The sequence below is a fragment of the Antechinus flavipes genome, chromosome 4, assembly GCF_016432865.1.
Source record: "Antechinus flavipes isolate AdamAnt ecotype Samford, QLD, Australia chromosome 4, AdamAnt_v2, whole genome shotgun sequence".
Taxonomy (NCBI): Eukaryota; Metazoa; Chordata; class Mammalia; order Dasyuromorphia; family Dasyuridae; genus Antechinus; species Antechinus flavipes.
The window spans coordinates 151756179-151773350 of NC_067401.1; the positions used below are offsets into that span (position 1 = coordinate 151756179).

General features: G+C 34.8%; 1 protein-coding gene across 3 annotated transcripts in view; it reads left to right on the forward strand.

Annotated features, from left to right (window-relative positions):
• SLC39A11 (solute carrier family 39 member 11) overlaps nt 1-17172 on the forward strand; it is a 508920-nt gene that overhangs the window by 183594 nt on the left and 308154 nt on the right. For all 3 annotated transcript variants that reach the window (XM_051995203.1, XM_051995202.1, XM_051995204.1), the window contains one exon: nt 912-1053. In XM_051995203.1, the coding sequence (XP_051851163.1) occupies nt 912-1053 (142 nt within the window). The remainder of the gene's footprint in view (nt 1-911; nt 1054-17172) is intronic.

Below are 17172 nucleotides of genomic sequence, written 5' to 3' on the forward strand. Positions count from 1 at the left end.
CCTTCTGTTTGTTCTGCCCAAGTGATACTCTCTGCCTCCCTGCTCTTTGCCTTTAAAGTGATCCTCTCATATGCCATTTTTTCTTTACCTTCTGTTTAATTACTTTATTTAAAATTTTTCTCTCTGTTTCTGTCTCTCTCTCTCTCTCTCTCTCTCTCTCTCGCTCTCTCCTCCTTTTCCCTCCCTTCTTCTCTATAAATGTATGTGTGTGTGTGTGTGTGTATGTATATATATATATATATATACATATATATATACATACACACACACACACACACACACATATATACACACATCCACACGCACGCAGACGCGCGCGCATACACACACACACACACACACACACACACACACACACACGACGTATACCCTTATATAAGTACTTGTTATTGCCTACATTGTATTTGTGGCCAGTCAAACTTTTACAAAGTGCCTAATTTGTGCCAAGCACACAAAGGAAGGCAAAAGACAGTCCTTGTCCTTAAGCCTCTCCCAATCTAATGAAGAAGAAAACATGCAAATAACTATTTATAAACAAGTTACATACTGGATAAGTGAGGAGTAATCAGCAAAAGGAAGCTTAAGAAGGGTTGGCAGATGCTCTCTGTAAATAATGTAATTTTAGCTGGGAATTGAAGAAAGCCAGAGAAACCAGGGGATAGCAACGAGAAGAGAGAGCATCCCAGGCAAACAATGCATCGCCAGTGTCTAGCATAGTGCCTCATACATAGTTTGATGTTTAATAAATAGTTGTTATGTGCTTGCTCATTGAGAGAAGGGACTGTGTTCTACCTCTGTCTTTTTATCCCAAATGTGCAGCAAAAGGAATTATCTTCACTGCAGTTACTGAATAAATGCTATTGATTATTCACTGATTGATCTCACATTCACTTTGGGTCTTCTTGTTTCAGGGTATGACTGAGGATTCCCAAATGGCCCTAATGCTAAGCTTGGACTACAAATCAATGAAGGAAGATGCCAACACTGAGTTCCCCCTGCCTTTCCATGAAAATGAGCTTTCTATCCGGATAGGTAGAACTGGACTTCATTCAGGCAAGTTTTTCAAACTAACCATGTACCCCTTCTGAATTGCTCTCAGTCAGTTTTGTAGACAGGAGCTTGGTTACTTGTAGGGACTTCCTACACACCACAATGGTGCTGATTGAGCTGAATGAGTATTTATTAAGTGCTTAGTTTGTACTACGCATGGTTCTAAGTAATCATTGTATCATTGTCCATTACTCCTCTTATTAGTGCATGGTATTTTAAAATGTCTTTACCAACTGTTTCTCATCAAATGGTGACTGAATTACTGAGAAGAGGGGATCAGAAGCTAGGGGCTTGTTAGGTGTAGGTGGGGGAAAGGATAAGTTGCTCTGGACTCACAGCCTTTAACGTCTGGTGATTACTGAACATGATGTAGTGTGAGTGCATGGGAGGTTGTCTGCCTTCGTGATTTGTCCAAAAATGTTGGAAGGCCAAGAGTATAAGAAGCAGGTAGAGATGACAGGGAATTAACTCTGTGCATAAGGAACAGTCAGTAAAGACATCAATGTTTGAGTTCCTTGGACTGGACTGAACTTAATTTTGTTCATTCTCAGCCCTGTTTATTCATTCCAGGATGGGATGAGAAGGAGAAGGGACAGTTGAGGAACCCTCTAGAAGGTACAATTAGAATAAGTTCTTTTCTTTTGGTTTTTGAGTAAGTCTAGTCCTCTAATACCTTTCCTGCCCTGAGTTTGGGGTTCTCTTATGCATATGAGATGGCATGACAAGCATGACAAAATTTCAGAACTAAACTTGTAATACATCTCTAACTTTCTTCCAAGATGATGAAGGATGTGTAGATCTTAAAATGTGTGTATGGCATTCTTTCTCGAGGTCAATTTGAAAAAATAGGATTTTTTTTCCTTGCTAATTAACTATATAAAACTTTCAGTATCCTGACATCTTGTCTTCATCCAAATAGTTAATCTATCAACAAGTATTTGTTAAGTGCCTCCCATGTGCCAGACATCAGAGATGCAAGTCTCAAGGAATGAGACAATCCCCCCCCCCAGCTAGGAGCTTCCATTCCATTGGGAGGGTCATAAAATGTATATAACAAATATGTACTGAGTCAATACAAAGTAGTTACGTGTAAATTTGAGAGGGAAGGAGAATATGAACTGTTGGAATCAAGAGGAGTTGGGCCCCTTGATTAAGAGATTCTAAAAGAACTCCTAGAGTTATAGTCATAAGTAGCCCACTGGCAAGGTACTGATTTTCATTTTCTAAATGTTTTATCATTTTCTTGTAGGATGCATTTTTTTTTCTCCCTCTGAGACTCTGTTTTTCATTGTTCATCCCTTGGCCTTGAGTCCCTTCCCCTTTTTACCATGATGTTGCCTAATTTAGCTATACCATTTCCAGGTGTGAGCTTCTTGTTACTTAGATTGACATCTAAGTACATTGAAGGAGAAATGGATATACCTTTCTTCTCTTTTTAAAGAAATGTTTTACTTCCTTTCATACTCTTAACACCATTTTCCAATTCAAGGCACCTCTTAGCCACTTTTATCTAGTCTCTTTTCTCTGCGTTATTCCAATCTTGACCTGTCCTTTTTTCTTCAGAGTACTATTAGCCACAATTCCCCATTAAATGCTTGGTTGCGACACTGATTTCTCCCTCCCTTACCCATCCTTATGCTTTGTTTCATTCCACCCTCACCCTGTTTCACATATGTTACTAATGTCTTTATGCACAGCATTCTTTCCTGCTCAGCACTACAATCTCTATACCCTCTATTATATCAGAATTAGATGCATGATAAGTGCAATTCTAAGCCAGTATAATCTTTCACATTGCCTGAAACTCATCATTTTTCTTATTCATTCTAGAGGGAGCCAGGCAATTTTTGATAAAAATAATTCTAAGGAGAGAGTCATGAATCCTACAGAAATAAAATTAATGTCTATATGGTCAAGAGGAAGGAAAAATTGTTAATACCAAGAAAACATTCTTAACTTTTGTAAAATTCAGTCAAATAAATTGGTAAAAACTAAGGAAACAATTCTCCCTGTGCAGTGGGAGAACTGTTCGGTTCTGCAAATATGTATTGTATCTAGGATATACTGCAACATATTTAACATATATAGGACTGCTTGCCATCTGGGGGGGGGGGGTGGAGGGAGGGAGGGGAAAAAACGAAACATAAGCGAGTGCAAGGGATAATGTTGTAAAAAAATTATCCTGGCATGGATTCTGTCAATACAAAGTTATTATTAAATAAAATAAAATTTAAATTAAAAATAAAATAAAATAAAATAAAATCTTAAATATCATGCTGATTAAAAAAAAAAAAAAAACTAAGGAAACAAGACCTACTTTGTAAAAATCAAGATATATAGGGAGATTTACATTCCAGGGAATCACCATCAATTCTGGGGAGTTTGGAGAATGGAAGTAGCACTTCCAAAGCAAGAGTAGTTGAAATAGGGTCCTTAGGACTTTTCGAGGGAGCAGGGCAGCTCCTTCAGAAATTATAGAAATCTCCCGTTGTCACTGAATGAAAGTTAAATTTAGGTACCAATCAAGTTTTTTCTAAGCACCAGACTATTATAACCCATATAGGAGAAACATTTTATAAATGTAATTAGTATGGCAAAGGCTTCCTTCAGATAAGAGTCTGAATATGTCTTCTAAAAGTCAACTTAAAAGAAAAACCCTCCATAGGTGGTAAGCGTAGGAGAAGATACAACGAACACTTAAATTTTTATAGACACCTGAAAATTTCCTCTCTGTGTTCTATTTCATGTGGAAAGTGAGGATAATGCCAACCTACCTGCTGCTTATAACTCCTGCTAAGAAGGTAATGATGGCATGAGAGAGCAGATTTTTACAAAAATTGTCTTACAAGAAGCTTGTCATGCTAAAGGCATAATAAAGAGAAGAAATGATGCTGAAGTGAATGGCATGAATTAATGCTACAGTTTTACCTTCTCAATAAGAATGTAGGCAGAAGGATCAAGAGGTCAAGGGCATTCTTTGAAACTCATTGGAATTATTAGGTTTATATTTAGCTTTACTACAGAGGACTCTACTGAGCACTTGAACTGGGCCAAGTATAATGTAGCAGAAAGAGCATTTGATTTTCAGAGACCTGAGGCCAAGGTTCTGCTCTACCACATACTTCTCAATCCTGAGCAAATCACTTATTTCCCTGATCTTTTCACAGTTCCTGGCATAGAGTTAGCACTTAATAAATGCTTGTTCCCTTGCCTCGTCTCAGTTTTCTCTCCTATAAAACAGGCAAGTTTGCATTAGGTGATTTCGAAGTTCTTTTTTGACTCCTCTGAATAGAATTTCCAATTTTTCTTCTTTGAAAATTATTCAAATCAACTAATAGAAGAAATTCTGCTGGAGGTGCATTCTCATTTATTTAGCCTGATTGTTAGTTTGCCAAAAAGTTACATTCCTATGTTTCTCCATGTCCTATTTCTGTTTTTGCCTCTTGCTGACTTTATTTATTTGTTGTTGGGTTGGAAGAGTAGGGTTTTAGGAGTGATATGATATAGAGAACAAAGATGGCAATTGTTACAAAAGGGAGGGGGGGGACATTATTTAAACCCGCATTTCTGAGTACTGTTTTATATATTTTTAGACTAATGATGCAATCATACACACATTTATTAAGCACTTACTGCATCCAAAAAATAGCTAATTCTTGACTTTACATAACTTATAAGTGAAAAGGAATTTGAGAAGACACTTCCAACAGATTTCTTGCACTATTTTTGAATGAAAAAGGTTAAGAGATGCAGAACTTCTTGCTGTGAGACTCTTCTACTGTGTTCACCTCAAGCTGGAGAAACCACCGTACTGGCTGAATCTTCCTGGTCCTTCCTTCTCTAGGTATTAATAGGCATGGAGTTGGGTTAAGTTTCACAGACCGGGAAAGGGTAGGTGTGAGAGTCTGAGAAGAACAACTGGGGCAGTATTAAAACCCTCTTTGATTGCTCTGAACTTGGAGCAGCTGCTGTAGCTTGGTTTGAAATTTTCACTAACTGCTAAAGAGCTGGGAATTCTGTCTCTTTATGTAATATATAACATTTATTTAGTAGCTTCTATAATTCATGAGGGTTTTGAGTTATTCATTCCATCTTGATAATCTATTCAATGGGGAAACTTGATTTTTAATGTACACTTGGGAAGTAGAACAGCAGACTGGTTTGGACTATGCTGGTTCCCCCTTAGAAAAATCCTGCCAAACTATTATTACCCTTGGATTTAGGAAGTAGTGGCTGGAAGAAGGCAGCCTTTTCTTTTTTGTATTTTATGGGGGGGGGGAGGGTTAAGTGTAGTTTTTGTCTTTTTGTAGATATAAATTTTTTAAAGTTGAAATTATATAAACTAAAAATCCTGGTCATCAGGACCAGGAATTTGGTAGCTTTTGGAATTTTAAGTATCTAAAATTTCATGACAGTTTAGCTCAGCATTTTGACTTTCCCCATTACTTGGACTTATTTGGTTTATCTTTATTTTATCAGAGAAGACCCAGAATTCCATTAATCTACCCTCACTTTAAAATCTCTGTCATTTCCTCTTTTAAAATTAATTGAACTCATTTATACAGAACTGGGCCAGGAAATTTGAGTCCTCTAATCCTGATCTAGCTACAATTAATTGTGTGATATTGGGCAAATCATTTTACTGCTTTGGCCATTTCCCAGGGAAATTAGTATTTCCTCACTCAGCTGATTATATGCTAATAACAAGACCTTATAAATATAGAGTATGTTTTACTTTCCAAAACACTTTCCATAAGTTAGAGAAAACAGAATCATTTATATGTACTATGACAACAACATTATGGAGAAAAACAACTTTGAAAAATTATAGAACTTTGATGAACATGATCATAAAACACGAGTCCACAAGAATGAAGATAAAAGACTCCACTCCCCTTCTGACAGAAAGGGAATGAAATGAAAATACAGAAAGAAGCATACATTTTTAGATACTTGTAATGAAAAAATTTGTTTTTCTAGATTATTTAGATGTGTATTGAGGAATTCCAGTTTTTTTCTCTGCCCCAGATATTTCCCCCCTCAAAATGAGGACAAACATTTTTATACTTAGGAATTAATTTATTGAGCATGATTTGAAGAATGAGGGGATTAGGCAATAAATATGAGCTTGTGATCATATGTGCAGAAGGCAGTTTATTAGAAGGTTTTCAACTCCCCATTTCTTCATGTTAGAAAAGGAGATAAGAAACATAATATTTCTCAAAATTTTGAGATCATTGAATGGAAGATAATTGAAATACAAAAACTCATTTGAGCATGTTAATTGTAATAGAGTCTGATTTGCTTTCTCTCTGGTTTTCTATGCAGGAAGGAAGAAGTTTCTACCAAAATAGAGCTATGCAGTATTGAAACCCTTTCCTTTGAAGTAATGATATCCTTGAAATTAGAAATGTTCAAGAAGAAACTTGCTAACTACCTTTAGGCTACGATATTGTATCTTCTGCAGCTATTATCTCAATGTCAATATTGGCCAATATTGAACTCACTATCTTCTTACTCAAGTTTATCTGTCTTCTCAATTCCCTGTTTCTACTGATGGTGACATTGTTTTTCTAGGCACCCAACACTGAACTATCTTTTACTCTTTATTCTTTACACCCCATTTCCAGTCCAGCCAGTTGCCAATTTTTTTTTTGATCCTACATTTCAATTATCTCTTTCATTGTTCTTCTCTCAAGCCACATAGCCACTGTCCTAATTCAGACTTTCATCATCTTTCACTTAGATTTTTTTTTTTTTTTGATAGTATGGTGAAGTCTGTGAACTCTTTCTTGGAAGAATGCTTTTAAAAGCATAAAATAAAATGCATAGAATTATAAGGGAAACCAAAAGTTAGTGAAAATAAAGATGTAACTTTTTTCTATTCAAATTCAATGCACTCCCTGAAATTAATTTATGGACTTTAGGTTAAGAATATTTGACCTAGAATTTTTATAAGTCTCCTCACTGATTTCCCCAGTCATTGTTTCTCTCCTCTCTCATTCAACCTGCTTTCATACAGTTGCCAAAGTTATGTTCTGAATCCTCAGGTTTGACCACATTATTACCCTGTTTTTATTTTTCATTATTTTTTTTAATGGTAGTTTTCTTTTTATCAATAGGATAAAATTCAGACTCCTTAGCCTGGAAAATAAGAGTATACATTGTTTGACTCAAACTTACTTTTCTCTTGATATAACTTCATTTCCTTCTCACACTCTACTGTAGCCAATCCAGACCATTAACTATTCCCTTATCTCATCCTGCTTTTTCCTAGCTATCTAAATTTGTGCAGACCACCCCTTTGTGCCTGAAATGCCTGTTGTCCTCTTTTCTTCCTATAGAAATCCTTCTCTAATGATGCTCATTGAATTTTTGTTCTTCAGGGCCCAGCTCATGTGCCATTTCATTAGCCTTCCAGGATAACCTCTTCTTTCCACATACACACACACCCAGAAAGTAATTTCATTTCTTATAGCACTTTGCATTTCACCTATGTGGTTATCACATTTTAGCTTATCTCATATTCATTTATATGTTTCTCATATCTCTTTATTAGATTGCAGGCCTCGGGATCAGAGACTACGTCATTTTTAATCTTTGTCTACCCAGCACCTAGCATAGTGTCTTGAACATAGGTGGTCCACGTTTAATGAATGTTGAATTGGCTTTATCAGTGGTAGTTCTCTGGGGGAAGTGTTAATTCAGTAGACATTTTCTGCCTACTTCCATGTCTGCCCAGCAGTTTGGGATAGAAAATGAAGACAAAATATATGGTGACCTTAAAAACAAGAGCAGGAGAAGAAAAGGGACTAAGGCCGTCTAGAAGCTAAGAATCTATACATGGGAATTGTAGTAAAGGTCCAGTTGCAATTCAAGTGTCTCCCTGGAACTCTCCCTGGTCCTGAACAGCAGCATCCTCTGCCCGGGGCCTCATCCAGACATCCCATTTTCAATCCTCTGCCAGCCTCAGCCTGTTGTTTGTCCTTCCTAATTGAAGAGGATTATGACATCAGGGATGTGTGTGTGTGTCACGACATGCAAGTGAATTGAATTTAAATGAGGAAGGGACACCAGCCTCACTTTCTCCTTCAGAGCCATCTGAGTCCAGTGGTCAGATAGAGATCAGAAGGAGTGGAGATGGTCCTGGATGTAGTGAGAATGGCAGCCTTAGGCATTGTAGAGAAGTGACTCACAAGCTAGCTGGCTCAGTATTTTTTTCTTTGGCCATATGAACTACATTTTTGAAATGCCAGTGCAGACAAATAGAGCAGCTTGAAGGCGTTGCTATAGTAACCTTTTTCCTTTTCCTATAATCCAGCAGTATATCTTGGCTTTATTAAAAATGAGTCTTCCTCTCTTTCTGTCTCCCTCTGAAGATTTCTATTTCTCCATCTCTGTCTTTCAACATTGATTATATCTAGGTCTGTGTGTCTGTCTCTCTCTGGTAATGTTATTACCTTGTATCTCAGTCTAGGATGAAATCTTGACAATCTTACGACTTGCAGCCTTTTCAACACAGCCACTCACAGGAACATTCTGTACATCTGTGCACTGCCCAGGTCTTACCACCCCCACTTCCCCTTCACCATTAAGCCTTAGCTGTCTCCAATTATGACAGTTCTTTGGAGGTTTCCTCTTAATGGAAGATCTTTGTAAACAAGCAAGAACAGATCTGGCCCCTGAGTCCCTTTCCCCTCTCTGGGAAATTGGATTTGAGAAAAGTTCCTCTTCAGGATGCACTTGTCTCTTTGGGTTAGCTAGGCATGGTTGTGGCCCATTAGCCTGCAGTATTAATTAAATGCACTCAAGTGATAAGTTGTTGGGGATTGGCTATAAATTCAGGATTGTGAACAGTTGCAAGATTAAATGGGCTGGTTTGGGAACTTAATGAGATGTTTATTATGGAAGAGACTTTTGCTGAAATCACCCTCTCTCCATTGAGCCTCCCTGGCCTGTGCTTTACATTTGTCATGATACCCATGTCCTCAGCATACTTGGTAGCCTTGCAACAATACTATTTACCATTCAAATATAAGTCATAGTGGGTTGCTCTGCATTTATGGTAGCCACTAGAATGAAAAATACAGCTATTAATTTTGTTTTCTGGCCCCATGTCCTATGACTACTTAAATTTAAAAACTAATTAAAATATTTCCCTTCATTGCTTCTAAACTGATTTTGGTTTGACCTGAAAGAGAGGGAAGGAGAAAAAACAGATATCAGTAGGGACATAAGTAGATTCTGCCCTGGCATCTAAATGACATTTTTTTCACTTGGCCTAGATTACAAAATTATTCCTTGTCAGTGACTGTATTAAAGTGGCTAAAAGTCTCTTGGGTCAGTCAGATTTTTAAGATTTAAAAAAAATTTTTTTTTGCTCTTAACATTAGTGTTTAAGTAATAGAGAAGAAGATAAAGGCTACAGAAAAACAAAGGCAAGTTAAATACTTTCCAATGAGCTAATGAGCTGCTACTTGCTTCTTTGACAGCCTGTAGTTGGGAAGCAGTTGAGCCTCTTAAAGTTCATTTAGCAAGGTATATGCAAACAGAGGACAAAACCAAACCACATTTTGAACATGCACTGGAACTGATTGCAGAGCAGATTTTGAGCTCTGAGTCCAGACTTCATAATGCCTTGTAGAGATTAGTAGAGGTTCCTAGGAAATACCAAAGAGGAAAATGTTTACCTCCATTTTTAATTACACATATAGAATTTGGCGATGCTTGAGCATCACATTTCATTTGCTACAGTTAGGTAGTAAATCCATATAATCTCCTTGGCAGGGACTCTTCAGCAATTAGCTTTGTTTTATTTACCAAACATGATTTCTTATTTGAATGACTTTGGGAGTGATTTTCCTTAATGTACAAGATGCTTAACAGAAATTAAAACCAGGTTTCAGGGGGTCTGAGACCACAAAGATATTAACTGGAGAGAAATGCAGGAGTGGGAACAATAGGTTAAAAGGGAAAAAAGCAAAACAACTTAAAAACTTTCAGAAAAAAAAACGCAACTTATAGACTTTCTGTCAGAGAGGAAATTCTGTCTATGTCTCTTTCCTTTAAAATCTCCAGATATAGTTTCATAATGATAGATGATTAAAATGTTTATCAGAAAATTATGGCAGGACCCTTCCAAATGCCAACAGATGCTTTTTTCAGTACTGCAGAAATACTGGAATGACTTGCTTTAGGACCAAAGACCATTTCCAATGACCCCAAGGAAGTATCCTGAAAAACTGGCCTTAGACAACATCTATTAGGTGCCCACTGGCTCTTTTGGCTCCCTGCCTTTCATTTGGTACCTATTTGTGACATTTCAGCCTAATATATCTTCTGAGATTTCTCCCTGATCTTAAAAAATGGCTTAGGCATTTTAGTTGTTTTAGAAAGAATGCTATGCAAAAAAAAAAAAGAAAAAAAGAGCCTGGTAAATCCTATAGAAAAAATGAGAAAATTCATGTACCTTCTTTCCTTGTAGAGGTTGGGGGTAGGGAATGGGGGAATATGGAAGGACTACTGATGTGAAATATTATATAGACTATCAGATTCAGTCCATATATTAGTTAGTTTTGTTAAATTACTTCCTCCCCCTTCTTTGTTAAATTGGGTAGCTTAGAGTCGGGAGGGAGAGGGGTGGAGGGAGTGGGGAGAATTTGGGGGGTAGGAGAGAGAGCATGGCTACTGGAAGAATTGGAGAGGATTTCACAGAGGAAGTAGCATTTGAGGTGACTTTAGCAGGAAGACAGGGCTCCCAAGAAGTAAAGTTGGGAAGGGGCTATATTCTAAGCATGATGGATGACTTGTATGAATTCATGAGCATTTAAAGTCATTTGGAACTACACCCCCAAAGTCACTAAATTGTATTTCCTTTGACTCAGCAAACTATTATGCAATATATACCCCAAAGAGGTCAAAGAAAGAGAAAAAATACCCATTAAAAACAAAGATCTAGGAAATCTTTTTGTGATAGTGAAGAATTGGAAATTAAAGAGATACCATGGCTAAACAATTTATGTGTGTAATCTATACAAGTGAGAGAAAATACTATAGTTCTGTAAGAAAGGGTGAAATTGTTTATAGAAAAAAACTCTTTGAACAGACACAGAGTGAAGTGAACAGAACTAGGAGAACAATTTATACAAAGCCAACATTATAAAGTAAAACAATTTTGAAAAACTTGAGAATTCTGATCAATGCAATGATAACCCATGATATCAGAGGACCAAAGATATAGCACATATATTACTATGCTCCTTCCATAGAAGTGATGAATTTAGCATACATTATTTGATATAGCCAATGTGGAAATTTGTTTTGCTGACCTATTTGTTATGATTCTTATTTTTATTGTACAACATAGTGACGTTTGGGAGTGGGGAGGGGTTAGAAGAAATGGAAGGGACAGATACTAAATGCATATTAAAAATAAATAAAATGCAAAAAAAATGCATGAAGGTAAGGATGAGATGACGAAGTTAGAGAATAGCTAACAATCCTATTTGAGTGGAATACAGATTACATGAAGAGGAATAATGTGAAATAAGGCTGGAAAACTAGGTTGTAACCAGATTACAGAGGGCCTCAAATGCTTGCTTGGGCTAAATTTGTTGTTATTGTTGTTGTTGTTGTTGTTGTTGTTGTTGTTGTTGTTATTGATACCTATTGTTTTTAAATCATAGCTATTTCTGGGGGTAAAATAAATTCTCTTTCCCCTTGGATTGAAATCACTCCAGACAAAAGAAAATAGTTAAAGAAAAATATTTGATACAGTAATGTCATTTATACACAACATTGTCTCCAAATTTCTGTCAGGAGGAAGGTACATTTGATTATCTGGTTTTGAGACCCACTGGTTTTTAAATCTTCTTTAGAAAGTCTTGCCTAATTCTCCTAACAGTATCTTCCTAAACTACATTGAATTTAAATTAAAAATTAATTTTTTCTTGTCAGTTCATGTAGATTTTCCTATGTTTTTTTTAATGTTCTTCTTGTTTTTTACTTCACAATAATAACCCATTACACTGGGGCAGCTAAGTGGAGCAGTGGATAGAGCACTGACTCTAGAGTCAGGAGAACCTCAATTCAAATTTGGCCTCATATTTGACACTTACTGGCTATGCGGCCTTAGAGAAGTTACTTAACCCCAATTTCCTTTTTTAAAAGTTCCATTACATTCATACAATAAGTTTTTTGTTTTTCAATTATTTTCCATTGATGGGTACAAACTTTATAACTAGCACTTTGTTTCCTCAAAGAAAACTCTGATAATGTTTTGGTATGTACTAAATTTTACTTCCTGTCTCTGACTTCCTTGGAGAATAATGCCAAATAGTAGGATTTCAGGGACAAAGAGCATAAGAATTTTATTCTCCTTGAATAATTACAAATTGATATTTAGAGTGGTTGTATCATTTAGGACATTCATTGAGTATTGGTGTGCCTAATACTACATAGCTCCTCCAACATTGAATATTCCTATTTTTTGTTGTCTTTGGCAGTTTCCAAAGTGATAAGTGAATCTTCAGAATTATTATAATGTTATTTCTTTTATTTATTTGAAGAATATTTTCATATGATCATTTAGATTTTGCAATCCTTCTTTTGAAAACATTTCTTTTGAAATGCTCAATCAATTATGTATTTGGGAATAGATCTTGGTCTTACATATTTGTGTCACTCCTCTATGTGTTTTAGATATCTGACTTTTTTCTCCCTGATAGTTGATGTAAATATTTTCCCTACTCTACATTTTCTCTTCTTATGCTCTCTTTACTGCTTCTATTCATGTAAATTTTTATGCAGTCAAAATCATCTTTTGTCTTTTTGATCTTCCTCTCTTATTTGGTTAAGAATTCTTCCATTAGCCAAAATTGTAAAAGGTACCTTATCTTATTTTTTAATAATTATTTTATGATGTGAATTTTTATAGTAAAAATTAATTTTGAAGCTATTATAGGATCTCATGTGAGATGTTGATCTGATTTTTGACAGACTTCCTTTCTCTTTTCCCATTAGTTCTTGTCAAAATGGGTAATTTCCCCATGCCATTTACTTTGTTCGGTTTACCAGCTGGCTGGATTACTGTTGTTTATTATTTACTATTTGATTATCTAGTAAAAATGATCTACTGATTGACTTTTTAAAAAATCAGAATCAACATATTTTGATAAAATATTTGGAAGAAAAAAAGGTCTTGTCTATTAAAAGAAATCATGAGGATAAATGGAGTATAGCATTATTTACTCCTCAACTGTATTATAAAGCAGATTTAATATCAAAATTTTCTCTCTTCTTTGCTAATGTTAATGCCTTTTAATTATATTTTCTAGTTATAGATATACCATAGGATTTATAGTGAGTAGAGGAAGCATTCTTTTTGTTCTGAAGAAACTTTAAAGATTTCTCCATGGCAAATACTACTAGTTCTTCATTTTAAATACAGGCTTTCTTCCCCATATTTTAAAGGAATCATTAAAATTCTTCCTTTTTTGCTCAGTGTTTATTTGTTTCTTCAGCTTATATTTGGAAGTTACATTTATTTTAAAGTGTCAGTTGAATTTTATTACTCTTTGAAATACCATATTTTGTTTTTTCCTATGATTTATTGTAAACAAGGAGTAATCCTATGCTATTCTGATTGATTTATCTTAGAATGTGAAAGGCACTTTTCCTGTCTGCCTGCAGTTTGTTGTTTCATACTGTAATTCTTAAGTTTGACTATGATTTTTTTCAATGTTTGTGTTGTGCATGCATTTTCTCAATTTTTTCTTTAGCATCTGCTTCCAATATTTCTGGCCAATTTTCTTGCATGATTTATTAAAATATGATTTTAAGGTTTTTTTTTCTCATGATTTTTTTAATGATTTTTTTTTTCACTTTAGTTAATTTTTACCTTATAACCTTGTATGTTTTAAGTTTAATGTTTGTGGAGTTCTCATTTTCTTCTAAATTCTGCTTTTTATTTTTATCTTAGCATGGAATTTCCTTTGCTGCTTTTTCTGTATTGCAACTTTTGTGTTTTCCTTTTCTGAGAATCTACTGTTTTGGAAAATATTTTTGTCTTTTGTTTTAAATTTTCTAATTTGTTGTTATATTTACTGATTCTTCACTCAAGAAGTCAAATTATTTCCTTACTTTTTTGATAAAAAATAATGTGCCCAACAAAAGTTCAAGAACTTGAAGGAAAGTTTTAGAAAAAAATGGGAAGATGGAAGCATAGCAGTACTAAACAATTTATACTGCAGAATAGTTATTAGCAAACTTTTTGATACTGGTTAAAATATAAAAAAGTTAAGTAGAGAAACAAATCAGGTATACAATATCCAGAAGCAGTTAAACATGATAGCATAAGATTTGATAAACCCAAGGACTTTAGTTACTGAGGTTAAGAACTCTATTATAGAAAACTGGAGAGCTTCAGGGAGAAAATAAGTTTAAAAACTAGTGGTTTCTTAACCTTTTTGGGGTGTCAGGAATCTCTTTAGCTATCTAGTGAAACCTGTGAACTCATGTTTGCTTTTAAAAAATTTATACTTGAAGGAAATTCTGAATTTCAATTAGTGAAAAATAAAGATGTATAATTTTTCCATTCAAATTAATCCTCCTCCCTGTGTGGGACAGTGACCCTTACCCAAATTAAAATTGGAGACTCTTCAAAAAGTAAAAAAAGAAAGATCTCAATAGAAATGGCAATCCCAACAGAGAGGAGTGCAAAGCACCAAGTGTAAAACATAAGATTATATAGACACTAATGCAGAAGTTACCCCCCCCACACCTTTTTTCCTCTTGGCTGGGGGTCCAGGCTCACACTCTAATTTAAATTTGAACAGCAGAAACAAAGAATACTAGTCAATAACATACTCTTTATTGAAGTAGGTACTTAAATGTTAATAAAAAGGTGAGGTGGGGAGAGCCACAAGAGGGGACTATAAATTTATCTAAGATTATGCATACCTGCAGCTTTTAGCTATAGTTCAGCTAGTTGCAAATTCTCAAGTTACATTTAGGGTGTAGGTTGAGGCCACATTCTTATGAGACGTCTTCATTCAGTTCGTGCCATTCATCCCCAAAATCTGTCTTTGTGTAAGGGAATGTTCATATTGATTTTATTTTTTGCCAAATTTATAATAATAATAAAGAAGAAAAAAATTAGAGAATAGAAGAGAGAGAGAGAAACAGACAGAGATAGAGGAGAGAGAGAAAGACAGAGACAGAGACAGAGAGACCGAGAGAGAAGAAAAGGATTATGCCTATCTATAAGGTTATAATTTCCAGGCAGGGGAAAACCTCAACTGGTTTGGGAATGAAAGGAAAAAAAAAGAAGAAGCAATTAAAGCTAGATAGATATGATGGGATATTACTGTGTCTAAAAAAAGAATGGTTATAATGAATACAGAGAAATGTGGGAAGACTTATATGAAAGTAAAATAAAACCAGGAAAACCATATACCCAGTTACAATAACAACATATATACATGGAAAGAGGAACAGCAAAATAATTGGAGCTGAATTCTGTAAAATTATAATGACCAACTCTAGCCCCAAGAAAAGATATGAGAAGGCACCTTCTATTATTTACAGAGATAGGAAATGATGAATGTGGAATACTGCATATAATATTAGATTTTTTTCATTTGTTGGTTAGTTTTACTGAAATTTTTTTTACCTCTTTTTTTTTTTTTAATACAAGATGACTGTCTGGAAGGGGCAGAAATACATTAGGAAAAAATTTAAAACTACTTATGCAAAGCTAGAATAATTTTTAAAAGTTCTACATTGATATATAGAATAATAACCAATTAATATGGTCATGACTGTTCCCAGATAGTTAAGAAGGAACATCTAGAGAATAGCCTTGCATTATTAAGTGACAATCAAAGGTTCTCTGATGGAAGTGATTATAGTTTTTACTGCTAGGCTTTTTACTTAGCAATTCCAACTGCTTTTTTTTTTTTTTTGTCATTTAAAAAAGTTTATTTCCATAATTAAAATATTTTTTGAAGACTAATGGAGAAAAATTTAACATGGGAGAATATCAGTTGCAACACTATAGCAACAGTGTTTGGAATTGAATGCATTGCTTTATTTCCAGTCTTCACTTGATTAAGAAGAATCCACACAGTGATTGTATGTAATTGTGACTATTGCTTTGTCTGGATATGAATCTCTATAGCAGTTAAGTATTTAAAAAATGTCTGTCAAACAAAAATGTCTGTCAAACTATTTGGATTGTGGACTATGCTGTTGGAGTTAAGAACTGGTAAAAGAAAAAATTCTCCAAGAGTCTTTTTAAAAAAGACTCTTTTTAAACACACCAATACTATAAAGGAATACATTAGTATTTTGGCCTTAAAATTTTTACAAGGTATTTAGAGTGGCAATTCCCCAGTTCAGTTTCTCTGGACAGATACTATATACATTTAATATACAAATGTTATAAATGAAAAAGAATTTCTTAAGTGCCTACTGTGCTAAGCTTTGATGATAGAAGTAGAAAAGTAACACAGTAACTGCTTTCAAATACTTCGTATTCTAATAGGAGATAACAAAAGTAGGAAATTCCTACCTCAAGTCAGATGGAAGGACCCAGTGGTCCTTAAGTTTTAATGAGAGTTGGGCTGTATTTCCTTTCCTTAAACTCTTCAGCTTATTAAATCTCTGTCCCAGTGTTTTGGAAATAATTTACATATACTTGAGGTTTGGACTCAAGTTTCCCCAAGAGGCAAGTTAAAAACTACTTAGTGTATAATATGAATCAGATATAGGACAGATTTTTTTTGTTATACACAAAAGAAATGCTAAAAGACAAAATACTCTTAACAATTACTCAATCCATATTTACAAAAGAAATGCTAAAAGACAAAATACTCTTAACAAATAATCAATCCATACTTATTAAATACCCAATTAGTATAGTGTCAGACACTGCAGTGCACAAAAGATAGTTCCTACTCTCCAAAAGTTTACAATCTTTTGGGGGAGACAACATGCAAACAAATATATACTTCAATAGATGATTCCACTTTCTCTCCTCCCACTCCTCTTAACCCCTTAAAATCTGACTTCTGACCTTAGCAGCCACTGAAATTATTTTTTCCAAAATTCCTAAAATTTTTT